General features: G+C 38.2%; 1 protein-coding gene across 1 annotated transcript; it reads right to left on the minus strand.

Moving 5' to 3' along the window:
• Positions 1–16,367: 16,367 nt before the first annotated feature.
• cep76 (centrosomal protein 76) lies at positions 16,368–25,150 on the minus strand. Its single transcript, XM_017700437.2, has 12 exons — positions 24,931–25,150; positions 24,196–24,354; positions 23,368–23,449; positions 23,002–23,226; positions 21,482–21,667; positions 21,209–21,306; positions 20,909–21,037; positions 20,462–20,650; positions 18,739–18,905; positions 18,158–18,491; positions 16,995–17,212; positions 16,368–16,749 (listed from the first exon to the last, which is right to left on the minus strand). The coding sequence occupies exons 1-12, from the start codon at positions 24,991–24,993 to the stop codon at positions 16,611–16,613; spliced, it is 1,989 nt and encodes a 662-aa protein (XP_017555926.1). The 5' UTR covers positions 24,994–25,150; the 3' UTR covers positions 16,368–16,610.
• Positions 25,151–27,090: the final 1,940 nt, after the last annotated feature.

Raw genomic sequence — 27,090 nt, forward strand, 5'->3', positions numbered from 1 at the left:
AAAAGCTAATGTTGCTAACAGTAATTTAAAACAAATAGCAAATAACAGTGTATTTGATCAAACTGCATCTAACAACAAGATGTTAGATAAATCACTAAAGACTCCTTGTATAGTGCATGTATGTAAATTCCAACTCCTACACCTAAATAGCACACTATATGCTAAATAGGGGGTCGTGCAGCTCATGGCTGAATGCCAAATAGCTTTCTATTTGTTGTATAATGAATCATTTTGGTGTAGAAGTCGATATTTCATGCCCTACATATTGCATTATGTGGGAAATATAGAGGCATTTGAGACTTAATTTCCCAAGTCAGTTTGGATCATTTTTATTGTTCCATTCATGACATATTTATAAAATGTATATATATATATATATATATATATATATATATATATATATATGAAACACAAGGTTTACATTTGGCAGCAATGCAGCAGAGCTGTTCAGAAATGTTCCTACAGACAAATGCTATGAGCTTCTCTCAATTACACATATGCACAAGCCTTTGTCTGCTTGTGCTCCTTATCAATGAGAGAGTTTCTTTGTAGCCCCTTTTTCTCTGTTTTTGTTGGTTCAGGTGTGTGAGGTGCTAGTCGTCAGGCTGGTGTGACTCAGCCTCGTCTTCTCTATCACTATGCATCACAGGCAGCACATTAATCACAGCGCTGTCTCGCACTGTCCCCTGACTCAATCTATTCACGTCCCCCTTCCCTTCTCGTCCACCAATCACACTTAATTAGGGCCTCCTACAGGCTGCACCTTAAAGAGAAGAGCCATGCACCTCTTTTCTTTACACACAATTTTTGAGCTAGAAAGCCTTTGTTAATGGCAAGTGAAGCCATTTTGGGTACTTGTTTCAGTTCAGCTGCAGCCTTGAGGAAGCTATTTAATTTCAGCTTCATTTTAATTCAGTTGATACTGCATCATAAATGGTGGAAAGCTGAATTGCATTAATTTTACTTCAGCAGCAGAGCAAATTAAAAATGAATGCTATGCGACTACCATTAGTGCCATGTCACACTGCAGTGATTTAACGGCAGATAAACTGCACTAAACCTTACTGCACTCTAATAAACATAAACTTAAACATCAATGTATGTATTTTAGCTTTTCATGAATTAAAAAGAGCTCATTTCATTTCATTAACAATCACAGATTTTTAAGATTACAGTGAATGGATGCTCAAAAAGGTTAGTAAATAGAGGGGTATTTTTAGATTAGCAGAGCTACAATAAAATTTACTTGTATATTGAAAAGAAAGTATACTGTAAGTTTCTATTTAAATGTTTTTTACATGCTACACAAATGCATTTATTAGTCAGAACATCTGTATAAATGACCACAGCAATTTTTAGACTCTCTGCAGTGCAACATACAAAAAGGAAATTAACAGCATTATTACTGAGGGGTTTATGAACACACAGCAGCAAAGTTTGGAGAAGGAGGGATAATGGTCTGGGACTGTTCTTCAGAGTTTGGACTCTGCCCATTAGTTCCAGTGAAGGGTAATGTTAATGCTACAACATACAAAGAATTTTTACACAAATATATGCTTCCAACTTTGTGGCAAGACATGTTTTGATGTGGAGAAACTCCGGTGGACTGCACAGAACCCTGACCTCAACCCCACTGCTCACCTTTGAGATGAAGTGAAATGTTGATTGTGAGCCAGGTCTCAATCAGACATCAACATCATTGTCCAACCTCACAAATGCTCTTTTGATGGAATGGGCACAAAGTCCCCCAGTCACTCTCCAAAATGCTGCAGAAAGCCTTCCCAGAAGAGTGGAGGCTGTTCTAGCCACAAAGGAGGGCCAACGCCATGTTAACGCACTTGGTTTTGGAATGGCATGTCCAACAAGCTCTTATGTGTGTGATGTATAGGTGTCTACAGTCTATGTTCGGATTAGCTGTCCTGTATTGTGCATCATTCAAAAAGCACCATTCAAAAATCTTGACTAAAACACTGCTTTTAATTTTAGTTGGAATGCAAATGTGTTGGTTTTGTGACATCACGAAAAACAATGAATTCAAAACACCCCAAGTAGTTTTAAAACAAGTGTTTTCTTACCTTTTTATTGATTAAAATTCAGTTTTCTTTGATTAGAGACAAAATTAGGTGAAAAACACACTGTTCAAATTCATATTGACGATTGCTCCTTTCAAACTGAATTTAAATCCAGTTGAAATTCATACTGATCTTTTGAAAGTTTCCATTCAAATACTGATCTCTATATGGACCCTGGGTGACAGATATAATACATCAAACACAGATCTGCTAATTCTTCTTATATAACATCTGAGTAAGCTGCCTCAAAAAGATCACTGGTAGTGTTCTTTCATTGCTTTGCATGGATTATAAGTTAATATCAAACAATTGCATTAAGCTAACTGCTGTCCTGTCCCCTCTGTTGGCACGGTGCCCAGGTAAACCTTAGAGACTTGCATAGAGCACAGCAGGATCTTCAGAACACTTCCAGGGTTAGAGGCTATGCACATTTGGTGCAAGTGTGTTTCTGTGTTCAGCAGAACGCTGCTGGATTAAGGCTCGCTAGCAGCAGATGGCAGGGAGTCTATCATAGAGGACCCTGCTGTGAGGGTCCAGCCCGCAAGCATCTTTAGGGGCAGATTAACCAACATCAACATACACCAGGGTGGGCATTCCTTCAAACACACAGGATTCGCATTTTCAAAAAGAATTATTTTGACACATTTCCTTGTACTTAGCAAAAGAACAGTATTTGACTCCAAATATACTTTGCAGCTGCACCCCAACTGCTCATTAGCTTGTTCTATAGGTGAGATCTGAGTAAACAGATTTCCTGTTCTTTTCTAAGTAAAGGAAATGTACTGTCCATGGTAGTCAATTGATAAGGACGCAGCAGAAAGAGATTACTGGTGGGAGGTACGTGTCTATTCAAATCTGCAACTAGAATGATCGGGAGTCAAAACAAAAGCACAGCTATAATGTCCATTTTACCTGCTGAGTGCCATGCCATGCCAACACAGATTACTCTGTGATGGTTTCTTTTGTCATTCTTTTGTTGTGCTCTGTTGAACACTGCAGATTTGGCATTAACTGTTGAGCAAGATGAGGGAGGACAAATTAGCTCAGAAAACCCATCCAATAGCCGGAGTAGAGTGGTCAATTCAACAAACACGGAACATTGAGCTTATTAGATAAAGTACATAGTGAAATTTTATTTTATATACCAAATAAATAAATAAATACATTTTAAAGCAAAAGTGGTAAATGGAATGGAGAAGGAGTGGGTAGGTAAAACCAAACCAAAGGAGAGATTTTAGGAGAAAAAGGTGAACTAGTTATATTAAAAGGAACTGAAGAAGCTACTACAGTGCATGTTAGAATTTACACAATTAAAAAAGAAAAGCTTTCTGGTTGCTGACTCAAGGTGTGGGTTTGGTTTTATACAGTTAAGAAGGAACTTTGTATCATTTTCTTTTTCGCATCACCTTTAAAGTGCTTCTACAATAGATGTAAAAAAATTAAAAGTATTATTATTGTTGTTGTTGATAGTTAGATTTATATATATCATTATCATCATATACATAGACATCATTATTGTCAAAAATACCATGATGTAGAGTTAAGTTCCTTAAAATGAGTACTAAAAAAATAAATATAAACAACGATAAAAAGAAACAAATGTATTCTCCCTGTTCCAGGTTGAGTCTTAAATTCCAACAGTGAATCATTATTAAAATCTTTATCTTTCTTAGTGTCACAGCTACAAGTCCATTCAGAATGCAGAATGTGGCTGCACTTCATTTCAGTCCAGCTTGCCCTGTTTTTTTCTCTGCATTTCTAAAGCGACCAGTAATTGAGTGCATTGCGCCACACCAAAATAGAGCACCTCTGCGTCCTCAGACGATGCGCTGCATATTCCCCCTCTCCCCCTCTGGAGCAGCGTCTGAACATGGTAAATTATTTACACAGGGTATACATCTACAAACACTCAATCCGCTGCAGTCGCTCAGCTGGATTGCCCGTGGGAGAGGAGTGTGGCCATTTTACAAAAGAGCGAGCAAGCGTGGTGAAAATGCGTCGGGCCGATAAAGGTCAGCTGCCCCCCTCCGGGTCCGCTGTGATATTTTCATTATTGAGGCGAAGAGTCTGCTCCACCACTCACTGCACAGCAAAGGGTGTGGAGCACAGTAAACACTCTGAAATCAGCGCACAATAGAGGAGAGAGAGAGACAGAGAGAGAGAGTGGGGGGGCAGGAGAAGGGGATGACGACAGGAAGAGAGAGATGGGGAAGAAAGAAAAGGATGCAAATAAAAGAGACAGGGTAGAAAGAATAAGCCAGAAAAATGAATTACAGATGAGGAGAACAAATGAGAGGGAACTGCCTCTTCAGCTGTGCTTGCATTAGAAAATTGACTCCCCCTGCTAAAGCCTAAAATCAGATAGGCACTGATTGTTTTTGTTAGATACAGCGGAATCTCAGCTCCATCTCCTCTGTGCTCAGTAATTGAATTCTCTTGAGGTGCCCAGGACACAGTCGCACTTAACACTTTTTCCTTTCGAAGTCTTTGAAATAGCAGAGGAGCAAGTCACAAATAAACACACAGTAAAGTCATTTTCTCTGCTTCACCATGTTTTATTTTTAAGACAGAGTGCCGTGGCCACAGAGAGTAATCACTGTAGAATTATAGCTGGTAATAAATAAGTACATTTATTCTTTCATGTACTGTGAATGACTATTTGGCAAATAATACAATTAGTGGTTACTGTTATCACATCTATTAAAAGAATATCCTTAAAAGTAAAAACCCTGCAATATAAGTTTGCAACAAGGCATTGTGAAAGGGTTCTTCATATTAAATGAGAAGGTGCTTTAGATGGTTATATATAGAACCTTTTTAAAAAAGGTTCTATATAGCAGTACACAGAGTTATTTTATTGTTACAAGCTTGACATCATAACAATAGAAAAACACTTTTCAAAAAGGTTGTTTACAGAACCATATACAACAGATTCTCAATCAATCTGAAGAACCCTTTCTAAATAGAACCATTGTGTGTGGAACGGGAGTTACTTAAACAGACTGTACTGTATAGTAAAAAAAACATATCAGCACATACGCTTGTTCAGTACAATGGTCAGTTTTGATCACAAGCTTTAAATTGCCAAAGCATTTTCCTCCCACCGATTGACAATAAGCTATTCATTTTCATTCTGTCTAGTAGAAGGAAATAGCCTTCTTCTCTCTGAACAATCTCTGCCTCTGTTTCAGTACCGCAGCAAGTTCATGCTGTCAAAAGCATGACAACCTTTCACCCACTGGATCTGAAGTGTGTCCAAATGGATCAGAGCCGACAGTCCTTTGTGATTTAGAGGCCTCCATTAAGAGACCCTCTTTTTCAGCCTGAAAGCTGGAAGCAATGGCATGTTGCTACTTTACTTGGTTTTGTTGAGTGACTGATGGGCAACATGGAAGTCTAATACCAAAACCTAACCTTAATCTTTTATGAAAGTAACATTCAAGTGCAGAGTCAGGCATTCTGCTGGACTGTGGCCGTGTCTGGCCTGGCACCAGGACTGCTGCTGGTGAGTTCTTCATGTTTAGAGTGCTCTCAGGCTCCGCTGCTTTCTCTGTATTGACCCCGCAGAGGGACAGCAGGAGAGGGGCTGGTTTTCTGGCAGCAGGCACTAAGCACACATTTGTTTGGGACTCACAGCCGTTGTGGATTAAACTTTGCCAGACTAGGCCTCAGTGGCTCTCAGACACTCCACAAATAGGCCACAATAGCAGAAAGAGATGTAAGAGATTTTTCAAGGAAGTAAAATTCAAGAAAAATTCATATTCATACTCAGTCTGTTGATTACACATGCAACATGCCATAATTATACCACCTGCCATAGCTATTAATGCCATTAGCTATTACTCATTATTGCCCAAAAAAGTAGCATTGGAGTATTAAAAATGATGTTTTTCAAAATTTCTGTATATTTCGGACATTGAAATGTAAACAAACTAATTCAGATTGGCTTGATGTGAAACTGTGCACTCTAAAGAAACTCTACAGAAACTTACCAACATACATTTTTTTTATAATGGTGGTGATAGGAACCAGGGGTCACAATGTCTACATTGCAAATACAGGCACAGGGGTGGGCCATATGGCAAAAAAATTATATCGCAATACTTCAAGACATGGTCACTGTACACCATATGTAGCACTGTACACTGTATGAATCAGGATATTTAGTTTTTCTATGATTTAATAAGTTGGAGCAGGCAAAATAGAACTTATAGTGCCACATATAAAAAATACTGTAATAATAACAGCAAAACTATAACTAAAATGACAATCTTTTACAAACTCCATTGCACTAAATCCAGTTAAGCAGACCTAATTAAACTCAGTCTGTAATTAAACGTAGTTGGTCAGCATAAGTACTGACAATATTATGATATGCTCAGAAAAGCATATTGTGACATAATTTACTGGGAAAAGAACAAAATGACCAGTGAAACTACACGTCTTCTGAGGTTTTAAATAATGTTGATAATGATAAAACAGTACTTTTTTTATTTAATTTTCTTCGGAAACTATTTTGCCTTACAGCACTGAGTATGTGCCCATCTAGTTCCCATATACACTGCTGTGAATAATTCTGACTTGCCAATTTTTTCTAGAATACAGCATTTCATATTAAACCTCTCTGAATGACTTTGTTTACCCCTTAATTGAATTATAATTAAAGGAATACTCCATCTTTTCCCACCCTATTCTCTATCTACTGTGTTTATTTTATGGTAACACCACAGATAATTTTTAGTAAAAGAACAGAAAATGCATTGACAAAATAGCATTTAAAATGCAAGCCAATATGTAGTTGCCATGGTCAATTGGCTGAGTAAGAAATGTGCTTTCAGGCAGTGGGCATTCTGTTCTAAGTAAAGGAAAATGTATCAAAATTATTGTCTGTGGTAATCGACCCTATACTACACATGCGGAATAGAGAGATTGGGCTGAAAAATGGTGGAGTTTTACTTTAAGGGTAGAAAAATAGTCTTATTAATTATATTTGCCCTTTCTTTGCTGTGATGTTCTGCAAGATCAGGGTATCTTTGAAACATTCAGACAGAGAAAAAGCTCTGTTATTACCTTTTTTTCACAAGTCCAATAGTTGACATGGTTTAAAAATGCATTATTAAAATGACCTCACAACTTCAATTAATTTAATCCACAAAAAGGCCTTGGGATTCTGTTCATTGCCAATTCAATGTGATAACATGCTTTTAATGGACTTTTTCATACTTTCAAATTATTCTTCTTTCCCAAGTGTGATCCACATCCCCACTATTGAACATTAAACAAGATTATCGCTCCATAGGTAATAAATGACTAATGTTCTGTTCATTCATTTCATTTCATTTCATTTCATTTCATTCAATTCAGTTTAGTTCACTTGAGTTGTGACAAAATTCCATCATTTAAAATATTCGATATGGACCAGATTCAAATAAACTCCGTTTTCCTGGCTTATTTCTTCAATACAATCAAGGAGTAGTCTGTACAATATTGTGCGTGTGTTGTGAATATAAAAATTAGAGGTTGACTTTTGCCACAAGCGAACATAGCGCTCCTGCTCCTCTTGTAGGAAGCATACAATGGAACACAAAGCAGGCAGAATTGAAGTCATGCTGAGGTCGTGGACTCCCCTGTGCGTGGCATATCAATACTACTGCTATTTAGAGAGTGAGAGAAAAGGGTGGTGGAGAACAGCTAGAATGGCCACACAGCCATGAGTCATAATACACAGCTGAAGTAGGTAACTGTGCAGAAAATGAGAAGTAGATCAAAGAATGTGTGACAAAATTTTTTCTTTGGATCAAGGTCTCAATAAAGAGAAGAATTTTAAAAATGCATTTCATGCAGTTGCCAGTATGAAGGAAAAGATCCAAACTTTCTCTGATTACTGTTTGAACAAAATCATTGTGAATAAAGCTACATATCTGACACTACCACATAAAGGTACAGTCAGTACTATAGAATGGAATGTTTTGTCAGTTTTAAAATGGTGAAAAAAAAGCTGAAAATGAAGGTATGTTTTGATATCATGGTGTGATTTTCTGTTAGTTTGGCATGGCAGAAGCAAATGTATTTTTTATTGACATGGTTAAACAGTGATTCTCTCTTGAAGAGATTAGGTTTTACAATAATCTACTTGCCTAAGAAAGGGAAAAGTCAAAGAAAAATAAGTGAAAACACAAGAAAAAACTGGACTTCCAAAAAATGAAGAAAAAAAAAATGTAGAGATAATGGATAATGGATCTCCTAACAGCTGAGGAAGACCTGATACACTACCAAAACTGACCCCATCAGATAAACAGTACGTAAAGCTTTCGTCTTTGAGAGGGAGGAGAAAATCTAGCTCACTGCTTCAGATCTGAAAAAATCCACAGGTGTTTCTGTCCATCCTTCCACTGTGAGAAGACAATTCAGCACTATGGGTCTGAAAGGATGTGTAGCCATCAAGAAAGTGTTACTGAGAAAGGAAATAGACAAAGAAGCTGCTGATGTTCTCAAAACAATGAATGGGCCACCCAAAAGCCAAGACCTCAAAATTACTGAATGTGTTTGGGGTTACTTGGATTGTGAGAAGCAGAAAATACAACCAACTTATGATAATGAAGTTTGGAGGTGTAGAAGAATTTCACTGAAAAACAGAAACCAGGTCTCCAGGAAAGTAAAAATTTAATAAAAAACAAAGACTGGACACTAAATATTGAAAAAAAGTAAATAAATAAAAGGACTTTATTTCAAAACAATCCTTTATTAGTCCCACAGTGATTAGAGCTTACTTTCCTACTTACACTTGGCCTTAAATATTGGTCTGTACACCATCAAATGTCTGCAGTGTTACTTGTATCACAATAGGTGACATTGAACATGCAGTGCAACCTGACAGCTTCAGTATTCCTCTTATGATGGACAAGTCCGAGTAGATGGACCCTGTCCATCAATATGACAGACTTGTCAAATCTGTGCAGAGCTGTCCATCAAATAGAGAGGTCCAAAGACAGAACACAAACATAGGAGGCTCCGGTGAAGGACAGGGCTTGCTGATAGTGGAGAACAGAAAACAGAATGAAAGTATGTTCATCTCTTCACCATCTACCAAGCTCTATGACTTCAGCGGAGTTCTATTTGGCCTAAAAACCTAAAAAGGTGTGGCACAGTCTCCAGCATAAATCCCTGAGGAAATGGCATTTCTTCTTTTAAATGGAGGAAATGAAAGCACAGCCAGTGGCATTTTCAAGGTATCCAGCACAAAGGAGTGTCTTCACTCGAATCAAAGCAGAGCAGGTCAGAAGTGCCCGTTTCTAGCTCTGTTCTTCAGACTTCAACTACACAACAAGTTCATTAGAAGTCTGCATTATCTGACATTAAACCTCCTCCCTCTCTCATCATTAGCTGGCGTGGGGCACCTCTGAGGTAGCTCAAGCCCTGTGCGTTTATGTGTGTGTGTGGTTTGATGAGCGTGTCACTCCCTCACCCCAAACATGTCTCATTAAGAGTTCAGTGGAAGCACCTCCAGCACCCCCCTTCCCCTCCCTCCCTTTGCGCGTTCCCCCCTTCTTTTTCAGCTGCTAATTAGGAGTCTTTTCCCCCTCCTCTTCTGCGCATCCCCAGTTACATCTGAGAGGGAGACGGATATGATTTTTCTTTAACCCAAAGGCCAACTTAATCAGCTGAATTAATGACTTTATTACCCATACTACCCCAGGCTATGCAGCCCATTCTCTCAGAGCCACATAAGCAGTCTTCATTGTCTTTCTTCTCTCATAGTTTTCTGGCATGATTTTATATACCATCCCACCTCTCAATCACCACCATCTATTTTGTTTTTGACAACATTTCAATGCAGATTTGCATTGAAGAAACATTTCAGGCAGTTTCACTGAGGCCTATCAAAGCACGCCCCCCACCGCACACACTTGAAACCTGCTTTCAGTTAATACTCAAAATACATCATTCACTTTATTTGTGCCACAAGGCAAAATATATCTCGTAAATTCCATCCACTAAAGGCACCTGATAATACACTTGTTTGGTAATCTCTGCAAATTGCGACTCAACGCCTGGCACTGGAAAACATTAACGAGACAGTGAAAGATCCGTGTGACGAGAGGTTAATTGTTTTAAGCGCAACTGTGGAACAGGTGTTCACGAACATTTTGATTTAGGAAAGCATTCATTATTTTCAAACACCATTTTCACATATACAATCTATAATTGCGCTCCTTTAGTTAATGATGAAAACGTGGCATATGCAATTGTCGTCTTGTCACAGACGTGTCATGCTTCTCATGCATGTGATAATTAAAGTAATTTTTCCTTTTAATTTTTGTATTCCAACCTAGTAATGTCTTTCCCCATACATGCAATTCACTGTTGTCAGAACAAAACCTCACATCTGAGAATGATAGTTACAGCACAATGAAAAATAAACACACTACTTTGTAGCGTAAGCTAATGGAACCAGACTTCGGGCCATTTCTTTTGGTCTATTCATCATAAATTTACACACAATGTAAAGGCAATGAATTCTTTCACATTCTGTTAAAAAGTAAAAAAATGACAAAAATGGAGATAAGAGGCTTTGTTCAAATAACAGTAAATTACATAAACACACTGCAAACACAATTTCAGCAAAGAACGCCACCGCAAGAATACGTTCAGATTGGCACTTTAATACTTCATGTCAATGATTGTATATAAGAATAATTCTGTGAATTGTGTGTTACATAGTGGTTTTAAAAAAGCATCAGAAATGTACAAATAGCAAAATCAAATCCTGTAAAAATTCTTCCATTTTGCACATGAGAATAGATGCAACTGTCCCTCACATGGTTCCACCAATTTCAGACAGCCTCAGAGCCTTTACATAGCTTGCCTAACAACTTTCCACTCAACAACACTTCTCCCCTTCACATTAGAGTCTAAACAGAGGAAAAGCCAGAAAAGTTCCTCCACATGCTCAAGTCAAACTTTTCACATTATCATTCGATATCTTTATCAACACAGTGCGAGAAGTGTTTTTTGTTAACTTTGGTTAACTTTCCTGTGCTGCTGGCGCCCCTCCCCGAAGACTTATTAGCCACTTACACCTGCAGACAAAGAGTATTAATATGAGGTGAAGACAATACCTGCCTATCGCATCAAACACTTCCTCTCTCAGACAGGAAATGTGATGAGGAGTGAAGGTGCATTCCAGTCAAAGAGGAATTATTCATTAGCCCAAACTACACCCCCCCTTTCTCTCTATCATATACATACGCACACACGCGCCCCTGTTTCTGCAGCTCTGGGCTGAATGAGGAATTGCTAATGAGCAATGGGTAAAACAGAAATAATTGGACGTCCTTGCACACGCGTCTCGGGTTGATGGTGATGTGCGATCAGAATAAATTGGAGAAAGATAACAAGATGGTTAGTGAAAGCGGAACACAGGCCCTTCAGTATTCAGTCAGAGGTGTTTTTGTGTGCAGTTCATAGTTATCCACGCTCAAAACACACAAACCTGTTTTACATTAGGCTTGCGCTTTCTGATACCTGTGCCACTCCCAGTAAAATCGAAAAAGGTGAGAAATAATGGCTATACAAAATTCTTCAATACACACTTGAGCCCACAGTCATTAAAGACACTGGCACCAAAAGTGATCAAGTGGAATTACACAAATTAAACAATAAACCCACACAAAGTGATAAACCTTTTGTCTAATTAAATGGTCAGGATATAAGTAAAGTCATTCAGAGAGATCTGATCTCTCTTCAAAGTCGGAATTATTCAGCGTGGTGGTGATAGGAGCCAGACGTCTGAAACATTCAATGTCTCAAAGCTACCTCACAAGTTATTTCATGAAATGGTTATCAATGCATTGGTTGATGTCTGAGACCTTCTTTTTGCAAAAGTTTTGGCCTAAAACTGTGTGTGTATTTTTAAAATCCATTGACAGATACATGCAGGCCGTTACAAGGCAAAACAGTCCCTAAGAAAAACATATTTTTCAGATTTACCACTATTTTACCAGGATCAGGATTACATATAAGAACCAAGAAGCCACGTGTGGGTTCACTGACCATGTTGGATAGCACATAAAATAGCTATACATTCAGACCACATGTTTCCGTCACTACCACTGTCAAGAAGTCTGAGTGAGTGGGTTTCTCCACAATGAATTATTTCACACTTTGTTTGAATCTCAACCATTGAATCTTGCAGAAATCCCACTAATAACTGGGACACTGCATACAGACCTTTCCTTAAAGTGAACTGCAGCGAAGATGGGACCAGAGAATGATCAAAACTGCTAATGCACAAAATACAGCTAAATAAATAAATAAACACATTGAATAATATAAATAAATTGGTTTTCTGAACAACTGAGCCCTGGCAATGAAAAAAACATATGTGACACTTTTTTGTAAAAATCATATACGCATGGTATGAGATTTTTTGATGTCATGTATTTAAAATAAAGGTGTCACTAAAATGTTAAAGGTTGTACAAAAATCCATCAAATGTTTTTTGTTTGTTTTTTTTGTTGTTGTTGAAAGGGCCCAACTGTTTAAAAAACTTGAACATGAGGTTAAATGATTAAAGCAATTCATGAAACTCATAATTCATATTTAACTCAAAAACATCTGACATGGCCATTTCCGTACTCTATTTACACTATTTATACACCAATAATAACATAATATTATTATGATGGAATTATATATTATATAATATTACATAGATAGAAAGATAAATAGGATGGCATCATGTTCCCATAATGCCATCCTATTTATCTTTTATCATGAAGACGGAGCTGTACCCTTTCAGAGACTTGAGACACAAAAGCCTACAACCCTTGGCAACATTAAATAATGTGTGCATGCTTTGTCTCCCCCTTGTGTACAGAAGAAAGAACACAAAGCATCATAGATAAAGACACATGATGCTCCTTACAGCTGATTATTTTAAGAAAGAAAAGTTATTTACTCAAACAGCCTTTAAATTAAATTTTAGTCCAGGACTATATTTCTAGGTAGGAAATTTCTCGTGATACAGTTTTCAGCTGTATGTGTACAGAGAAGGTTTGTGAATCAGAAGTTACAAAAATCAGGTTACTAATATATGAGGTTCCACTAGCTACTAAATAAAAGGATTACATTTCCCCTCCATTACTGGCCTTTACTTAAATCATTGGTTCATTAAAACAGAGTACTGTAATATGTACTGTGTGTTAAGCTCTATATGTTTTTGTTATATTATGTTTCTATTATAATATTCTTTATTGGGATTTGATCTTTAAGGAGCTAGTAAATTTAATTTTTCATTGAACTATCACTTCAGTGATAGCTGAGTTTCAGAATCAAGCTTAGATTTTTACATAAATGAATAAGTAAATTAATAAAATTTTAAAAACCACAGAATTTTCCATTTAGTAGTTTTACTCCAGGACCTGGTTTAATTTGAAAGCCTGAGGGTTTAATATCTCCCAATTTATTTTACAATGTAAAATGTAGTTTGAAACAAACAATCTGTTAGATTATTAAAAGGTTGCAACCTAATCTAATTACTTTTGGACAACTTCCAGTTTCATGGCCAGGCTTACTGTCCCATTTTGTTCATTCGCAATTTATTCTGTCACGAATGAAGCCACGTTACAAAAAGGTGTAACCTTTTTCAATTCATTGGAGATTTGACTTTTTATTAGAGAAGGAAAAGGATTACTGGGAAGAAACACATCAGTGTATGGTCCACTATGGTAGCCTTTTAGTTCTGGTCATAGTAAATTGTTTAGGTGGCTTTACAGAAGTAAAATACTGCTTATGTGAACACATGGTCTGGTTTTCTGAGTCAATTAACAGACACTCTTATCCAACAGATTCAATGATATTCGTATTGCCACACCCAGTGCTTTAACTGACATCACAGTCACCCCTGAAGACGTCCATGGAGCAGAAAAACTTCATTTTAATGTAAGCCTACATAAGATATCATTCGAAGGCATTTTGGACCATGTCAATTAACCCATACATCATAAAATGCTCACACAACGTAAAGGGCAGCACGTGTCTGGGCTAAAAGAATAAACGGTTTTATATCAAAATCGCAATTCAAATGAGTGCAATGTTTATTACAGTACACACTCACTGAGCACTTTATTAGAAACACTCTACTAATACTGGGTAGGGCCTTTCTTTGCTCTCCAGAGAGTCTCAGTTCTTCGTGGCATGGAATTCACAAAACTTTGGAAAAATTCCTTTGAGATTCTGGTCCATTTTGTTCTCAGCGCATCATGCAATCATCCCGATTTTTCAGGTCCACTTTCATGCTATGAATCTCCTGTTCTACAACATCCTACAGGTGTTCTACTAGATTCAGATCTGATTACTGGGCCACTGAAGAGCATTTAACCCATTGTCTTGTTCATAAAACCAGATGCGTTTTGCTTTGTGACATGGTGCATTAGCCATTAGAGGCACATGACCAGCAACAATTCAACAATTCACTCATTCAAGCAATGATTGATTAGCATTAACTGACACAAAGTGTGCCAAGAACCCACCCCCCCCCCCCCCCCCCCCCCCATTACACCACCTCCACCAGCCTGACAAAAGGCAAGTTAGGTCCATGGATTCATGCTGTTGGCGCCATCTGTGTATCTCAGGACATAACCAGATTCATTAGTCCAGGCTATGTTTTTCAGTCCTCAACTGTGTGAATTCTGGTGAGCTTGTGCCCACTGCAGCCTCAGCTTTCTGTTCTTGACTGACAGAAGTGGAACCCGACGATGTCTGCTGCTGTTGTAACTCATCCGCTGATTTTATGCACTGCTGCCACATGATTAGCTGATTAGATAATAGCATGAATGAGTATGTGCATAGCTGTACCTAATAAAAGTGCTCAGTGAGTTTATATTATTAATATTGTCTTAAGATGGAGCTTAATCTACTGTCTGTAGATCAATTAGGGTGCATTCAGACTTGGCAAGTTTGGTTCAAGTAAAGTAAACACCGTGCAATGGCTCTTGTTATAACAAACAATACTAAGGGTGCATTTATACCAGTAGACTGGTTTTCTTGGGCTGAACCAAAGCAGAAAATGATACACTGTTGCATTTTAGTTTTGCTGTGCTTAGCATTCACACTAACATATTTAACATTGAACAAAATATGTAAACAAAAGTTATACAGGTAAACATCACAACTGATTGGGAAGATTTTATGAGGTACAATAACTGGGAATGTCCAGCAAACCTTCCGAATCTGTTCTCTGTTCAATCTGGGCTTGTTGGTTTTATTTGTTTAGCGTTCTTGTAGAGCAATAAGCAATAAGCCTCCTTACACTTCAAACCTCCCTCAGCCCCATTTTAAAACAAAAACTATCTGTGCCATACCTAGAGATTCAGAACTTATGAGGATATGACACATGCATGTGTCAAAACAGCATCAGAAACTCATCTTTTCCACATATGAAAGACGTTCTGCAGAGAGGAGATAACAGGTCAATTTGTCATTGGTCTGTTTAGATGTCTTGGTTCTGTAATGCATTCTTACTTCAAAAAGACCGTACCAAAATTTGTTTTGAAGGAAACCAAGACAGACATGCACAGGGGGTCTCGGTCCAATTATTTGGTGCGCACAAGAGTTCAGATGGCAGCAACTAAGCACTCATATGCTGCGACATCACAACCACAACTAACATAACTGAATAAAAATAAATAAACAGATAAATAAAACAAAGAAAAAGTGGATACACTGGGGTACGTGGCCTGGACCTTAATTTAGAACTGGCTGCAATTTAAATCACAGTCACAATATTAGCCAGAAAAGTAGGTAACTTCTCCCAAATTGTTCAGTCCTTATTAGGGTTTTCAAATGGCATGAAGAATGAAAATAGAAAAAGACAGGAGTTGTACGTTTTGAAAGGGCAACGACACTATGTGAATTATTTGTGATTATTATGTGATTATTTGTGATGTTTTGCAGTAGTTAGGTAGGTGGCAGAAAAACAGTGCATGTACAACAGTGGTCACTAAACCTGCTTCTAGAGATCTACCATCCTGCAGACTTTTTCCATCAACCAGACCTAATCCATCTAATGACTGTCTTGACTATCAGAATGAGAGGTGTTAGATTTAGGCTGGAGGTGAACCCTCCAAGAAAGCAGATGGTCATGAACAGGGCTGGTGACCACTGATGTAGGAATTCTGTGACTGAACTTCTCAACACAAGGTGAGCACTGCCATCTACTGGGCCCAAGCGAGGTACTACTTAACAAAATCTGATTATTTCCCTATAACAGATATGTTGATGGACATGTTCAAAAATGTTTTAGATACTTTTAATTTACTTACAAAAATATATACAAATACAGAAGTGCACTTGTATAAAAAGACACAATCTTTAAGCAACTTGTCAGGAGGAAAGCAGTCCCCAGCTGTCTTTTTTAAACACACACACATACACACACACACACACACAATACATACATACACACATACATTGAGTACCTGATGGAGAAGGGTGAGAATAATGCTGGTTCTAATGCATACAGATTGTGTTAAAAGGTCACAGCACTGATCTGTACTTGCAGGCGAACATGATCCAGACAGCGCAGGCCATCTCAGGATAGGCAAACACGCGCACCCGAACCGCCAGCCGGACATGGTCTCCACGACAACACACAATCTCCTCACAGAAAGGTGACCTGTTCAGACATGTATAACTGACATATCAGACACATGTACATCCCTCTTTATGTTTGTATCTTTCTCAAGAAGATGGGACTAAAAAAAAAAAAAAAAAAAAAAAACAGGGAAAAAAATGTATTTATTTTTCTCGTGTTACAATGGTGTCTGTGTATACAGTACTTTTAGATACTGAAGTGTGAACAAAGCCATTCTGCTCAGTAGTGAAGTATAGGTAAAATGCTTATAATGAGCGTGGGTGTACCTGAGGCAGGTAGCGAAGGCTCTGCGAGCATTGCGGTGCAGGAAATGAATAGGAAAACCTTTAAAGGTGTGTCCGTCAGGTACGGCTCTCCTAACAGCATCCTGAAATTCCTCGTTTCCACATGACACCCCTGTACAACGCTCCAGCTCATAGGCTGCTAGAGCAGAGGACAGCAGGTAAGACAGATGATCATCCCAGATCGTCACCAGACCCAGATCCTGAGACAGAGAAGAGACTCTTTACATCATGGTTTTGTTTCATTTGTTCCATATAGTATATACCCATATTTAAATCAGATTTCATGCTAATTAGGCATGCAATGATCCAACTTTCTTAATCCCAATAGCAATTATACCAGACCTAGAGACAGGCAACATGCCCATATTTATTGTTATAAATTACATCACAATATACTTTTCTGAGCGTGTCATGGAGTTTTTGTCTATGCCACTACATTTTGAAACAATGATGATGCTTTCTTTCACAGCTCCTTATGTTCTAGATATTAACCAGGTAAGTGTGGGGTATACACTCCAACGTACCAGGTAACTATGTTAGGTAATGCAATAGTAAGTTAAATCACATTGAAATGGACCCCAGGTTTCCAGGTATTAACTGGGTAAGTGTGTATTGTAAAAGAAAGTAATGATGATTACTATGGTTTTACTGGGTCCTTACATTTTACTTCACTACTATCTTTTGTGCCATACTTTGTTACCACCACATTTATTAGTTAGTATTTGTAGGATTTTAATTTATTACCATGTTACCCAAAATAATTATCTAGTACTTTAGAATACTACACATCTACTTGAATAAGGACAGTTAGTGCTACCACAAAAGCATAATATTATATACACACGTATTGAGTATCATCAAAATATCTTCAAACATTAAGTGCTACCTAGTACCAATCTCATACTAGTTTTCTAGGCACTCATTACTTTGCTACAACACAGATACTGTATCAGTCTTGCCACAACAGTGATAAATGTGGATTGGTCTGGCTGATATCTATTTAATAAGGTCAGTATGATAACATGTAATAATAAACATGTAATGCAATAAAATCAAAGATGTCAGAATGGGTTTTTTCTAGAACAATGAAAGTACAAAAATACACCTGTGTTTCTAGGGGTTGTATTACATGTGCCTAGTCTTACCTTCCTGTGCTCAGCCAGTAAGTAGCGCATCTCCAGCTCCAGCTGGTTGCTGGCCTCACTGGGATGAACAGAAGGTGCGCAGAGAGGAGGCGTTGGTGGGAGAGAAGAAGTAGAGCCAGGGGCACAGACTGACCGAACTGCCTCCTCACTCATGGCCTTCCAGCGGGAACTATCTGTAAAATCAAACACACACAGCTCCACAGAGTCTGAGGGCTGGCAGTTAGCCAGAAAAGTCTTGTGGTTGAACACACAGCCAAGGGTGCGATACGGGTAGGTGGGTTTGGGCTGAGGAACCAGCGGAGGAGCTTCAGGGTCTTTTGGCTGGTGTAGGTACCTGAGAAGAATAGCAGGCAAGTAGTCATAAAAAGAAGAAAACAGACTTTTAATGCAATTTAAAATTATAATTCAATTAAATTTTCATTTTCACTAGATCACTATATAAATCAGCAAATATCAATATACCCTAAACCCAACTTTAGGAGACCACACGGATTTTCAGATGAGCAACTCATGTGAGCTTTCATGACTGAATCAGAAGAGTGATCTTCATGCTGAAACAGCGTGTGTATAAAGGTTCCTACCTGTGTGCAGTCAGGCTCTCCCAGAAGGTGACAGTGCCATCAGTACCACAAGTTATCACCCAGGTGTGAGGGGTGTTTTTGGCTTTGGTGCCCACACACACATATGCATCCAGTCCAAAGCCAAGTAGCAGACTGCACAGCAGCGTGGCATGGTCCTCACAATCACCCTGGCACCAAGGAAACAACCAAATGTGATGTCTAGAGAGAAGTGGATGGACTCAAGACAAAACACCATCAGTAATAATCCCACAGATGATGAAAAGCCTAAAATTACTATTATAGAAAGGTAATAGTTATTATAGTAACTTATGTCCTTAAATAATTTGCTAAACAATATTACATACTAAAAGTTGTACAATTATGAAAAAATAATACTTAATGGTTTCCCAAAGACATCTATATAGCTTAATTCCACAGTGCCTTCACTATAACACCTTGTTTTTCTAAAATGTAGAATAAAGAGAATGTGGTCGCTTTACTGTTCATCATTTACAGAACAATCAGCAATGAACCATGGCAGAATCTACAGAACACATGTTTCCAGGAACAACAAACTAAAGGTTGGCCAAAATTTCAATGGATAGCTAGTTAGAACAGGCAGAACAAACAAAAAGGCAATCTGGTACAAACTTTTTAGGCCCAAAATCAGTTCTAGCATACACACAGCTAAATTCAGGTTTAATGTTAATCTTAGTCTTTATTTCTTAAATGTTTGTCTTGTGGGCATACAAGAAGCGAACACAAAGTAGGCGCTAGGAATAACTTTCTAATGTATGCCAGAACTTTCGGCCCCCCTCAAGTGAAGCTTGTGTAACTTTCCCTCACCAATCACAAGGTTGATGTCACTTAAAACAATATGCACCTGTTTGAGCAGCCTTGTGCACAACATTAATGATGTAGCAGGCTGGGACAAAGGGATGCCAATAAAGTGTGCTCATTAGAGTAATAAGAAATCAGCATTACCTTTTTGAGAAGTGTTTATCATATTTTCATTCAACCTTTAAAACTGACCTATTATGCTTTTACGATTTTTTTCTTCGCTTTCATCTGTTACATAGTTTTTTGTGCATGTAAAAGTTACAAAGCCCAAAGTACACACAAGAAGGAAGTAACTCTTTCTCACAGAAACTACTTTGCCGAGCTGTCTGAAATGCCTCATTGGAATTCCAGCACTTTTCATTTGTTACAAGCTAACGCAATCTTGTAACACAATTCTTACTGCCCGCCTACTGTCAACCTTCCATGCATCATACAACTCACAACAACTACTGGAGGCTAGGAAAAGCTGATATGGCAGAAGCAAACGCACTGCTTCTTTAGAATCATTGGGGTTTATAGCTGCTCAGGAGAGAAGGGTCTGTCTGCAGACTGCAAGACAGGGGCGGAAAATGTAGGGGCAGAACTTGTAGCAAGATAGCACTATGACCAGTCAGAACAGAGTGGGCAAGCTGACCAATCAGAGCACACTGGGCTCATTTGGAGGTGGGGCTTAAAAACACAGAAGTTCTAACAGAGTGTTTCAAAAAGAGGATAAAGATGTCCAGTTTCAGAAAAATGTGTTTCTGAATGTGTTTAAAATGTGTTTAAAATTATGAACGCTAAAAATGAGCAATAGGTCATCTTTAAATGTTTTCAAAAAAAAGTTTTAAAAAAACTTTTCCCAGTTTAAAAATGTTCAATATTTTTATACTATATTCTTTGGGACTTCAAGGTTGTCATGTACCTTGTTCCTACAAAGGAAGGCCATCATGGTGCACCACTGCTCCTGCCGCGCTCCTCCCCCCACCACAGGCGCTCTCTCCTGGGCCAGAAGGCTGACAAAGCGAGCTGCCTGCCGTGGACTTTCCAACAACCGGCCAGCACGCAACACATGCACATAGGAACACACCGGCCGGTTTACACCATTCTCATCCTACAACACACACAAGGATGATACACTGCTTATCAAGGCAAAAGGCTCCACAGGGACATGTGGATAAATAGGAAAAAAACATGAAGCATTCTTTTAAGAACTGAGTTGCTTGCGTAATATTTAATTGAATCAATTTTGTAAAAAGCATAAAACATAAAACTGTATAGAGTGCAGCGGCAGAGGACCGTTTTGACACGGTGGGTATGCAAATTTCTACATGACTCGAGTTACTTTCATTATCAGCAGGCTGCAACTCACCTGGGCAAAGATCTTAACTAGTTTGGACTGGTGTGAAGGTCGTATCTCTAAAAACTCTCTCCACCACTGCTTAGCATACACCAGAAATAAACGCTCCTTTTCTGCATTCTTCTGCCGCTCCAGTGATTGCTATAAAAAAGCGAGGTCACAAGCATACAATTATCATGTCACTACATGGATTGTAAAGGCATTTTATGAAAACAGATGGTGCTGAGAACACAGAGCTTATTATAACTTTTAAACCGTGCAAACTTGTGGACAGAGAAACAAGCAGAGGAATAATATTTAATAACATTTTACCTGTGTGCTGATCACTTCAGGGCTCAGAATTTCACTGAGAGGAGGATACATCTCCAACTTAAGGTTAAGAACACCAGTTGGCACTTTACATTCACTACCTAAAGAATCCACACATGCATACACACAAAAGGGTGTGTTAGTGAAAGATAACTGTTCCACTGATGACACAGCAAAAGGAAAAGGAAGTCAGAAGACTTGAAGAAACTCTTTAAACGAATTTCAGCAGGCTGCTGTTACTGAGGGAATGACTGTCAAAATATAGGACATTCTCACCTACGCCAAGCAGTTCCACAGACACTCCTGTCTTCCCATTAGGGGCGCTGAGGACAGACCGCCAGTCCAGGAAATAAGAGGAAATGAGCGTGGTGTCCCCAGAGGTGTCTGTTTTAATCAACACCATGTGAACTGGGTCACAGATGGACAACATGGTGGTGGCATCAGCCATTTTACTGGCGTCACCTAATCCACAAAAAAAAAAAAAACAGAAAGAAAACATGCATCATTTACAGTGCACGTTCAGTAGTGTTTTTAGGAGATATTTATGAGAAGATTAGATGTAAAATAATCCACTTGCTTAATGAAGGAAAAGTGGAACAAAATGAAATTTCATGATATGAAAACAAGTGAAAAAACGTGAGTTTCCAAATCTGGAGTCCAAATAATTATTAAAAGATACAGAGCAAATGTGACTCCTAATAACCACACAAGAACTGGTAGACCACCAAAACTTCATCAGACCAGATAAACAGTACATTCAGGTTCGCAAGAGAGAAGAAATTCAAGCTCAACTCTTGCTTGGGGTACAAAAAAAATAAAAAATTCACAGATGCTTCTGTTCATCCTTCCACTGTAAGAAGACACTCAACACTGTGTGTGTGAAAGGACGTGTAGCTGTAAAGAAGCCATTACTGAGAAAAAGGAAATAAAAAAAAAGAAGAAAATTTGCACTAGAACACTAATACTAGGCATCTGAGATGTGGTCATGTGGAGTAAGCCTTTATAGACTGTTAAGATTACTGAAGTAGGATTATTGGGATTGTGAGTTGCTGAAAATGCAACCACCTTCAAAGACTGAACTTTGGATGTGTGGAACAATATCTCTACAGACTTCTGAAAAACTATAAAGCAAATCTCCTGAAAAGAATGGAAGCTGTAATAAAGGCAAAGGGTGAACAAACTAAACGCTGAAAAAACTGATAGATTTAGTTGTTGATGCTTCGGTGTAATTTTTTCTTAAATATGTTTTCAGTTTTTTTTCTTGATGCTGAAAAATGATTTGTACTTAGTGACTGCTTTGACTAGAAATTAAAGTTGAAAGCAGTATTTTGCTGACAGATAGTGACTGAAAACTGTCACAATATTTATTTATGTGCCTGTTTATTGAATATTAATATTATCTATTATATTTAACCTTTTTATTAATGCACTAGCTCCACTGCTAAATTTGACAAACTTTACCAAGCTTGTCTGAATGGCCACAACTGGGGTAAGGAGACAACTGTATAAACCTGTATAAACCTGTATAAACTCCTGTGAACTAATCTTTTAAGTGGGCATGGGGAAAATTATTGTATCACAAAGTTTATTACTGGTTGTGAATCCCTTGCAGAAAATCATCTGCATCTTATTGTTGAGTATACGACAAAAAAGGCCCAGCTTCACAATCCCAATATTTTTGGAAGGCACAGTCGCTACCAGAAGTGTGCAACCATGTCCTTCTACACATTTAGAAACAATATGAGGAAGAAAACCATGATGGAGAAGTATGTGAGTTTGAATTCTATGTAAGATACCTGGACCATCTCTGTGTACTTCAAGAAGGAAACCCTCTTGTAAGTCTGGCTCACATGCACATGGCACAGGTTTAGAACGAAAGCGCTGGTTACGGAAGTGTAGGTAGAGTGTAAAGGTAGAGCACACCTGACCAGGTAAAGGCTCTGGCTCCTGCAGGTGCTCGAGGAAGGCTTTGCCCCCAAGAACCTGCAGGTACAGGTATCTCCTCAGTGGACTGATATTAGCTAGAGAAAGAAAACAACAGAAAAATGTAAGACTGCAAATTGAACAATTATTGTAGTACACGATGAAAGACACACATATTACACACGACTCCAAGTTTCAGATAGATTGTCTGAATTTTCATTAGATTACTCAGGACATACTTGTTTTAAGCTGCGTAATGCCCTTCTCAGAGAAACGCCTTGGAGACTTGTTCAGAGCATCTGTCTCTGCTTGTGGCTCTGCCTGAGGAAAAACTGATAACTGAAAAGCATTCTGCCATAACAATAACAAATGCATATAACGGTGTAATCCATTAAAATTAAGAGACATGTTCATAGTGTTGATTGAGAAATGTTCATAATTACTGCGAACATGGCAAACTTATAGTGGGACATACATCTATCTGCATCTTTAAGCTCTTTTAATTGAAAAAATTAGGAAAAAGGACAATAGTGGACAAAAAGGACCCCAGATTGAGTGTAAACCATACTGAACTTTGTTACTTCACTCCAGCATTTTATATATATATATATATATATATATATATATATATATATATAATATGTGTGTGTGTGTGTGTGTGTGTGATACAATTATTGTATATATATTGTAATGCCCTTCTCAGAGAAACGCCTTGGAGACTTGTTCAGAGCATCTGTCTCTGCTTGTGGCTCTGCCTGAGGAAAAACCTGCAGGTACAGGTTCTCTCTCTCTCTCTCTCTCTCTCTCTCTCTCTCTCTCTCTCTCTATCTATCTATCTATCTATCTATCTATATATATATATATATATAAAAACACTGGATTAAACTAATAAAGTTTAGTATGGTTTATACTCACTCTCATTCTTAACACACACACACACACAAACAAACATACATACATACAGATTAAGCCTAAGCCTGTGATTCGTTATTTGAAATACAAATTAATTCAAGATTTTATCCTTGTCTAGATAACTGACCTAGTAGCCCTCATTAGTGAAATCTTACCACATTGGCGAAACTTAGCTCCTTCATGGCCTCTTCTACGATGCCTCTGCGCTGGAGAGCAGTGAGGAAATCTTCCTCAGAGAGGGGCCGATCTCCACGGTCCCCTTCGGACCTCAGCGTCTCCGCAAGGACAGCACGAATTTTCCCATGAATGTCCATCTGATCACATAAACATCAACATCAACTACAGAGTCAATACAGACGTCGATCTGACTACAGGGACAGTGACAGTTTCTGGGGGGCAAGCCTGGGTGTCCATCTGACTGCATGAAGGTTCCTAAATCTATGAAGGCATTTTCATTAAAGATGTTACGCTTTAGAATGTCGAAATGGACATTTAACTGTATTATCAGAAGCTCACTTCTGCTACACTGTCTCTGGACAAACAAAAAAACAAACCCTTGATGTGACTCCGGCTATAAGGTTGTCCAAAATAGTAACATATAAGATTCTCTGTTGGTTGAATTTCATATCGGTCAGCGGCTAACGATCAACAGCGGGTGCTATGGGGCCCATTTAACGTAACTAGCTTAGTTAGCTAGCTTAACATGCCCAAAAGCTTTTGTTTGCTCGGTGCCAAATCTAAGCAAAACACAAACTTGCTTGCACTGAACCAAGCTAAACAGCGAGCTGCACACCATCTTACAAACGCCATATAGTCCAGAGAGCCTAAATTTGTCGTACAACTGGGCAAACACCGTACAGCGGGACGTAAACAAGCTGGTAGACTGTTACCTTGATTAACTGATCCTGAATTATCTGTTTTAGTTCAGACGCTTTCTCCGGTGTCAGAGACATATTTCAACCGCCTGACAGCATAAATCACAAACTATAGGTTAACATAAACAGATAAAGTAAAACGTAGGTTTTAAAGTTCGCGAGCAACTCTGACACATTAACCGCCGATACTGTTCTCCACTGGATGTTTCAGTTGTCAAATTCAGCAGCTGCTCCTCCTTCACCGCCAGTTTAAATCCTGGCGGAAAAGCCAGCGGGAGAGTGGCTTCTCCAACACCGGAACTGTTTTACCACGTTAAAATACAGCTTTGAAACATGTGAACAAAATGTTCAATAATAAATATACCAACTTATTTTGAATAAAATTATTATTTTACATTCGGTTACCAATTTTGTTTCCAAGTGAATTTTATTTGTTATATTTAATTCAGGCGCTATTTAGACTGCCACAAACGTTGTCACGGCGGGAAGGACCTCTTTGTAGTTTTTGTCTTTCAACGGTGAAAGTGTTGAACGTTACAGTGTGGTTAATGACTCTGCTGTAAGTTTATTCTTTTTCTACATGACCGCTAAACATGATGAGCCTAACCAAATCACAGTGTAACGTTGTTTATTTTTTGCCTTGTTTCTTAGAGCAGCTGTTTAGTTATTAACTGCCCGTTTAGTTATTAACTGCGTGTTCAGTTGTTAACTGCCCGTTCAGTTATTAACTGCCCGTTTAGTTATTAACCTCCCGTTTAGTTATTTACTGCGTGTTCAGTTATTAACTGCGTGTTCAGTTATTAACTGCCCGTTTAGATATTAACTGCCCGTTCAGTTATTAACTGACCGTTTAGTTATTAACTGCCCGTTCAGTTATTAACTGCGTGTTTAGTTATTAACTGCCCGTTCAGTTATTAACTGACCGTTTAGTTATTAACTGCCCGTTCAGTTATTAACTGCGTGTTTAGTTATTAACTGCGTGTTTAGTTATTAACTGCCCGTTCAGTTATTAACTGCGGGTTCAGTTATTAACTGCGGGTTCAGTTATTAACTGCCCGTTTAGTTATTAACTGCGTGTTCAGTTATTAACTGCGGGTTCAGTTATTAACTGCCCGTTTAGTTATTAACTGCGTGTTCAGTTATTAACTGCCCGTTTATTTATTAACTGCCCGTTCAGTTATTAACTGCGTGTTTAGTTATTAACTGCGTGTTCAGTTATTAACTGCCCGTTTATTTATTAACTGCCCGTTCAGTTATTAACTGCTTGTTTAGTTATTAACTGCGTGTTCAGTTATTAACTGCGTGTTTAGTTATTAACTGCGTGTTCAGTTATTAACTGCGTGTTCAGTTGTTAACTGCCCGTTTAGTTATTAACTGCGTGTTCAGTTATTAACTGCGTGTTCAGTTATTAACTGCCCGTTTAGTTATTAACTGCGTGTTCAGTTATTAACTGCGTGTTTAGTTATTAACTGCGTGTTCAATTATTAACTGCGTGTTTAGTTATTAACTGCGTGTTCAGTTATTAACTGCCCGTTTAGTTATTAACTGCCCGTTTAGTTATTAACTGCGTGTTCAGTTATTAACTGCGTGATTAGTTATTAACTGCCCGTTTAGTTATTAACTGCGTGTTCAGTTATTATCTGCGTGTTTAGTTATTAACTGCCTGTTCAGTTATTAACTGCGTGTTCAGTTATTAACTGCGTGTTCACTTATTAACTGCGTGTTTAGTTATTAACTGCCCGTTTAGTTATTAACTGCCCGTTCAGTTATTAACTGCGTGTTTAGTTATTAACTGCCAGTTCAGTTATGAACTGCGTGTTCAGTTATTAACTGCGTGTTCACTTATTAACTGCGTGTTTAGTTATTAGCTGCCCGTTTAATTATTAACTGCGTGTTCACTTATTACCTGCGTGTTCACTTATTACCTGCGTGTTTAGTTATTAACTGCGTGTTCAGTTATTAACTGCGTGTTCAATTATTAACTGCGTGTTTAGTTATTAACTGCCCGTTTAATTATTAACTGCGTGTTCACTTATTACCTGCGTGTTCACTTATTACCTGCGTGTTCACTTATTACCTGCGTGTTTAGTTATTAACTGCGTGTTCAGTTATTAACTGCGTGTTCAGTTATTAACTGCCCGTTTAGTTATTAACTGCCTGTTTAGTTATTAACTG

Source organism: Pygocentrus nattereri, chromosome 3, assembly GCF_015220715.1.
Source record: "Pygocentrus nattereri isolate fPygNat1 chromosome 3, fPygNat1.pri, whole genome shotgun sequence".
NCBI lineage: Eukaryota > Metazoa > Chordata > Actinopteri > Characiformes > Serrasalmidae > Pygocentrus > Pygocentrus nattereri.

Coding starts and splice junctions, on each gene's coding strand:
- cep76 (XM_017700437.2), bottom strand. CDS start 24,993: ATGTCTCTGACACCGGAGAAAGCGTCTGAACTAAAACAGATAATTCAG. Junction 18,492..18,738: donor GAGAGCCTGACTGCACACAG/GTAGGAACCTTT, acceptor TATTCTTCTCAG/GTACCTACACCAGCCAAAAG. Junction 17,213..18,157: donor TACTGGCTGAGCACAGGAAG/GTAAGACTAGGC, acceptor TCTCTGTCTCAG/GATCTGGGTCTGGTGACGAT.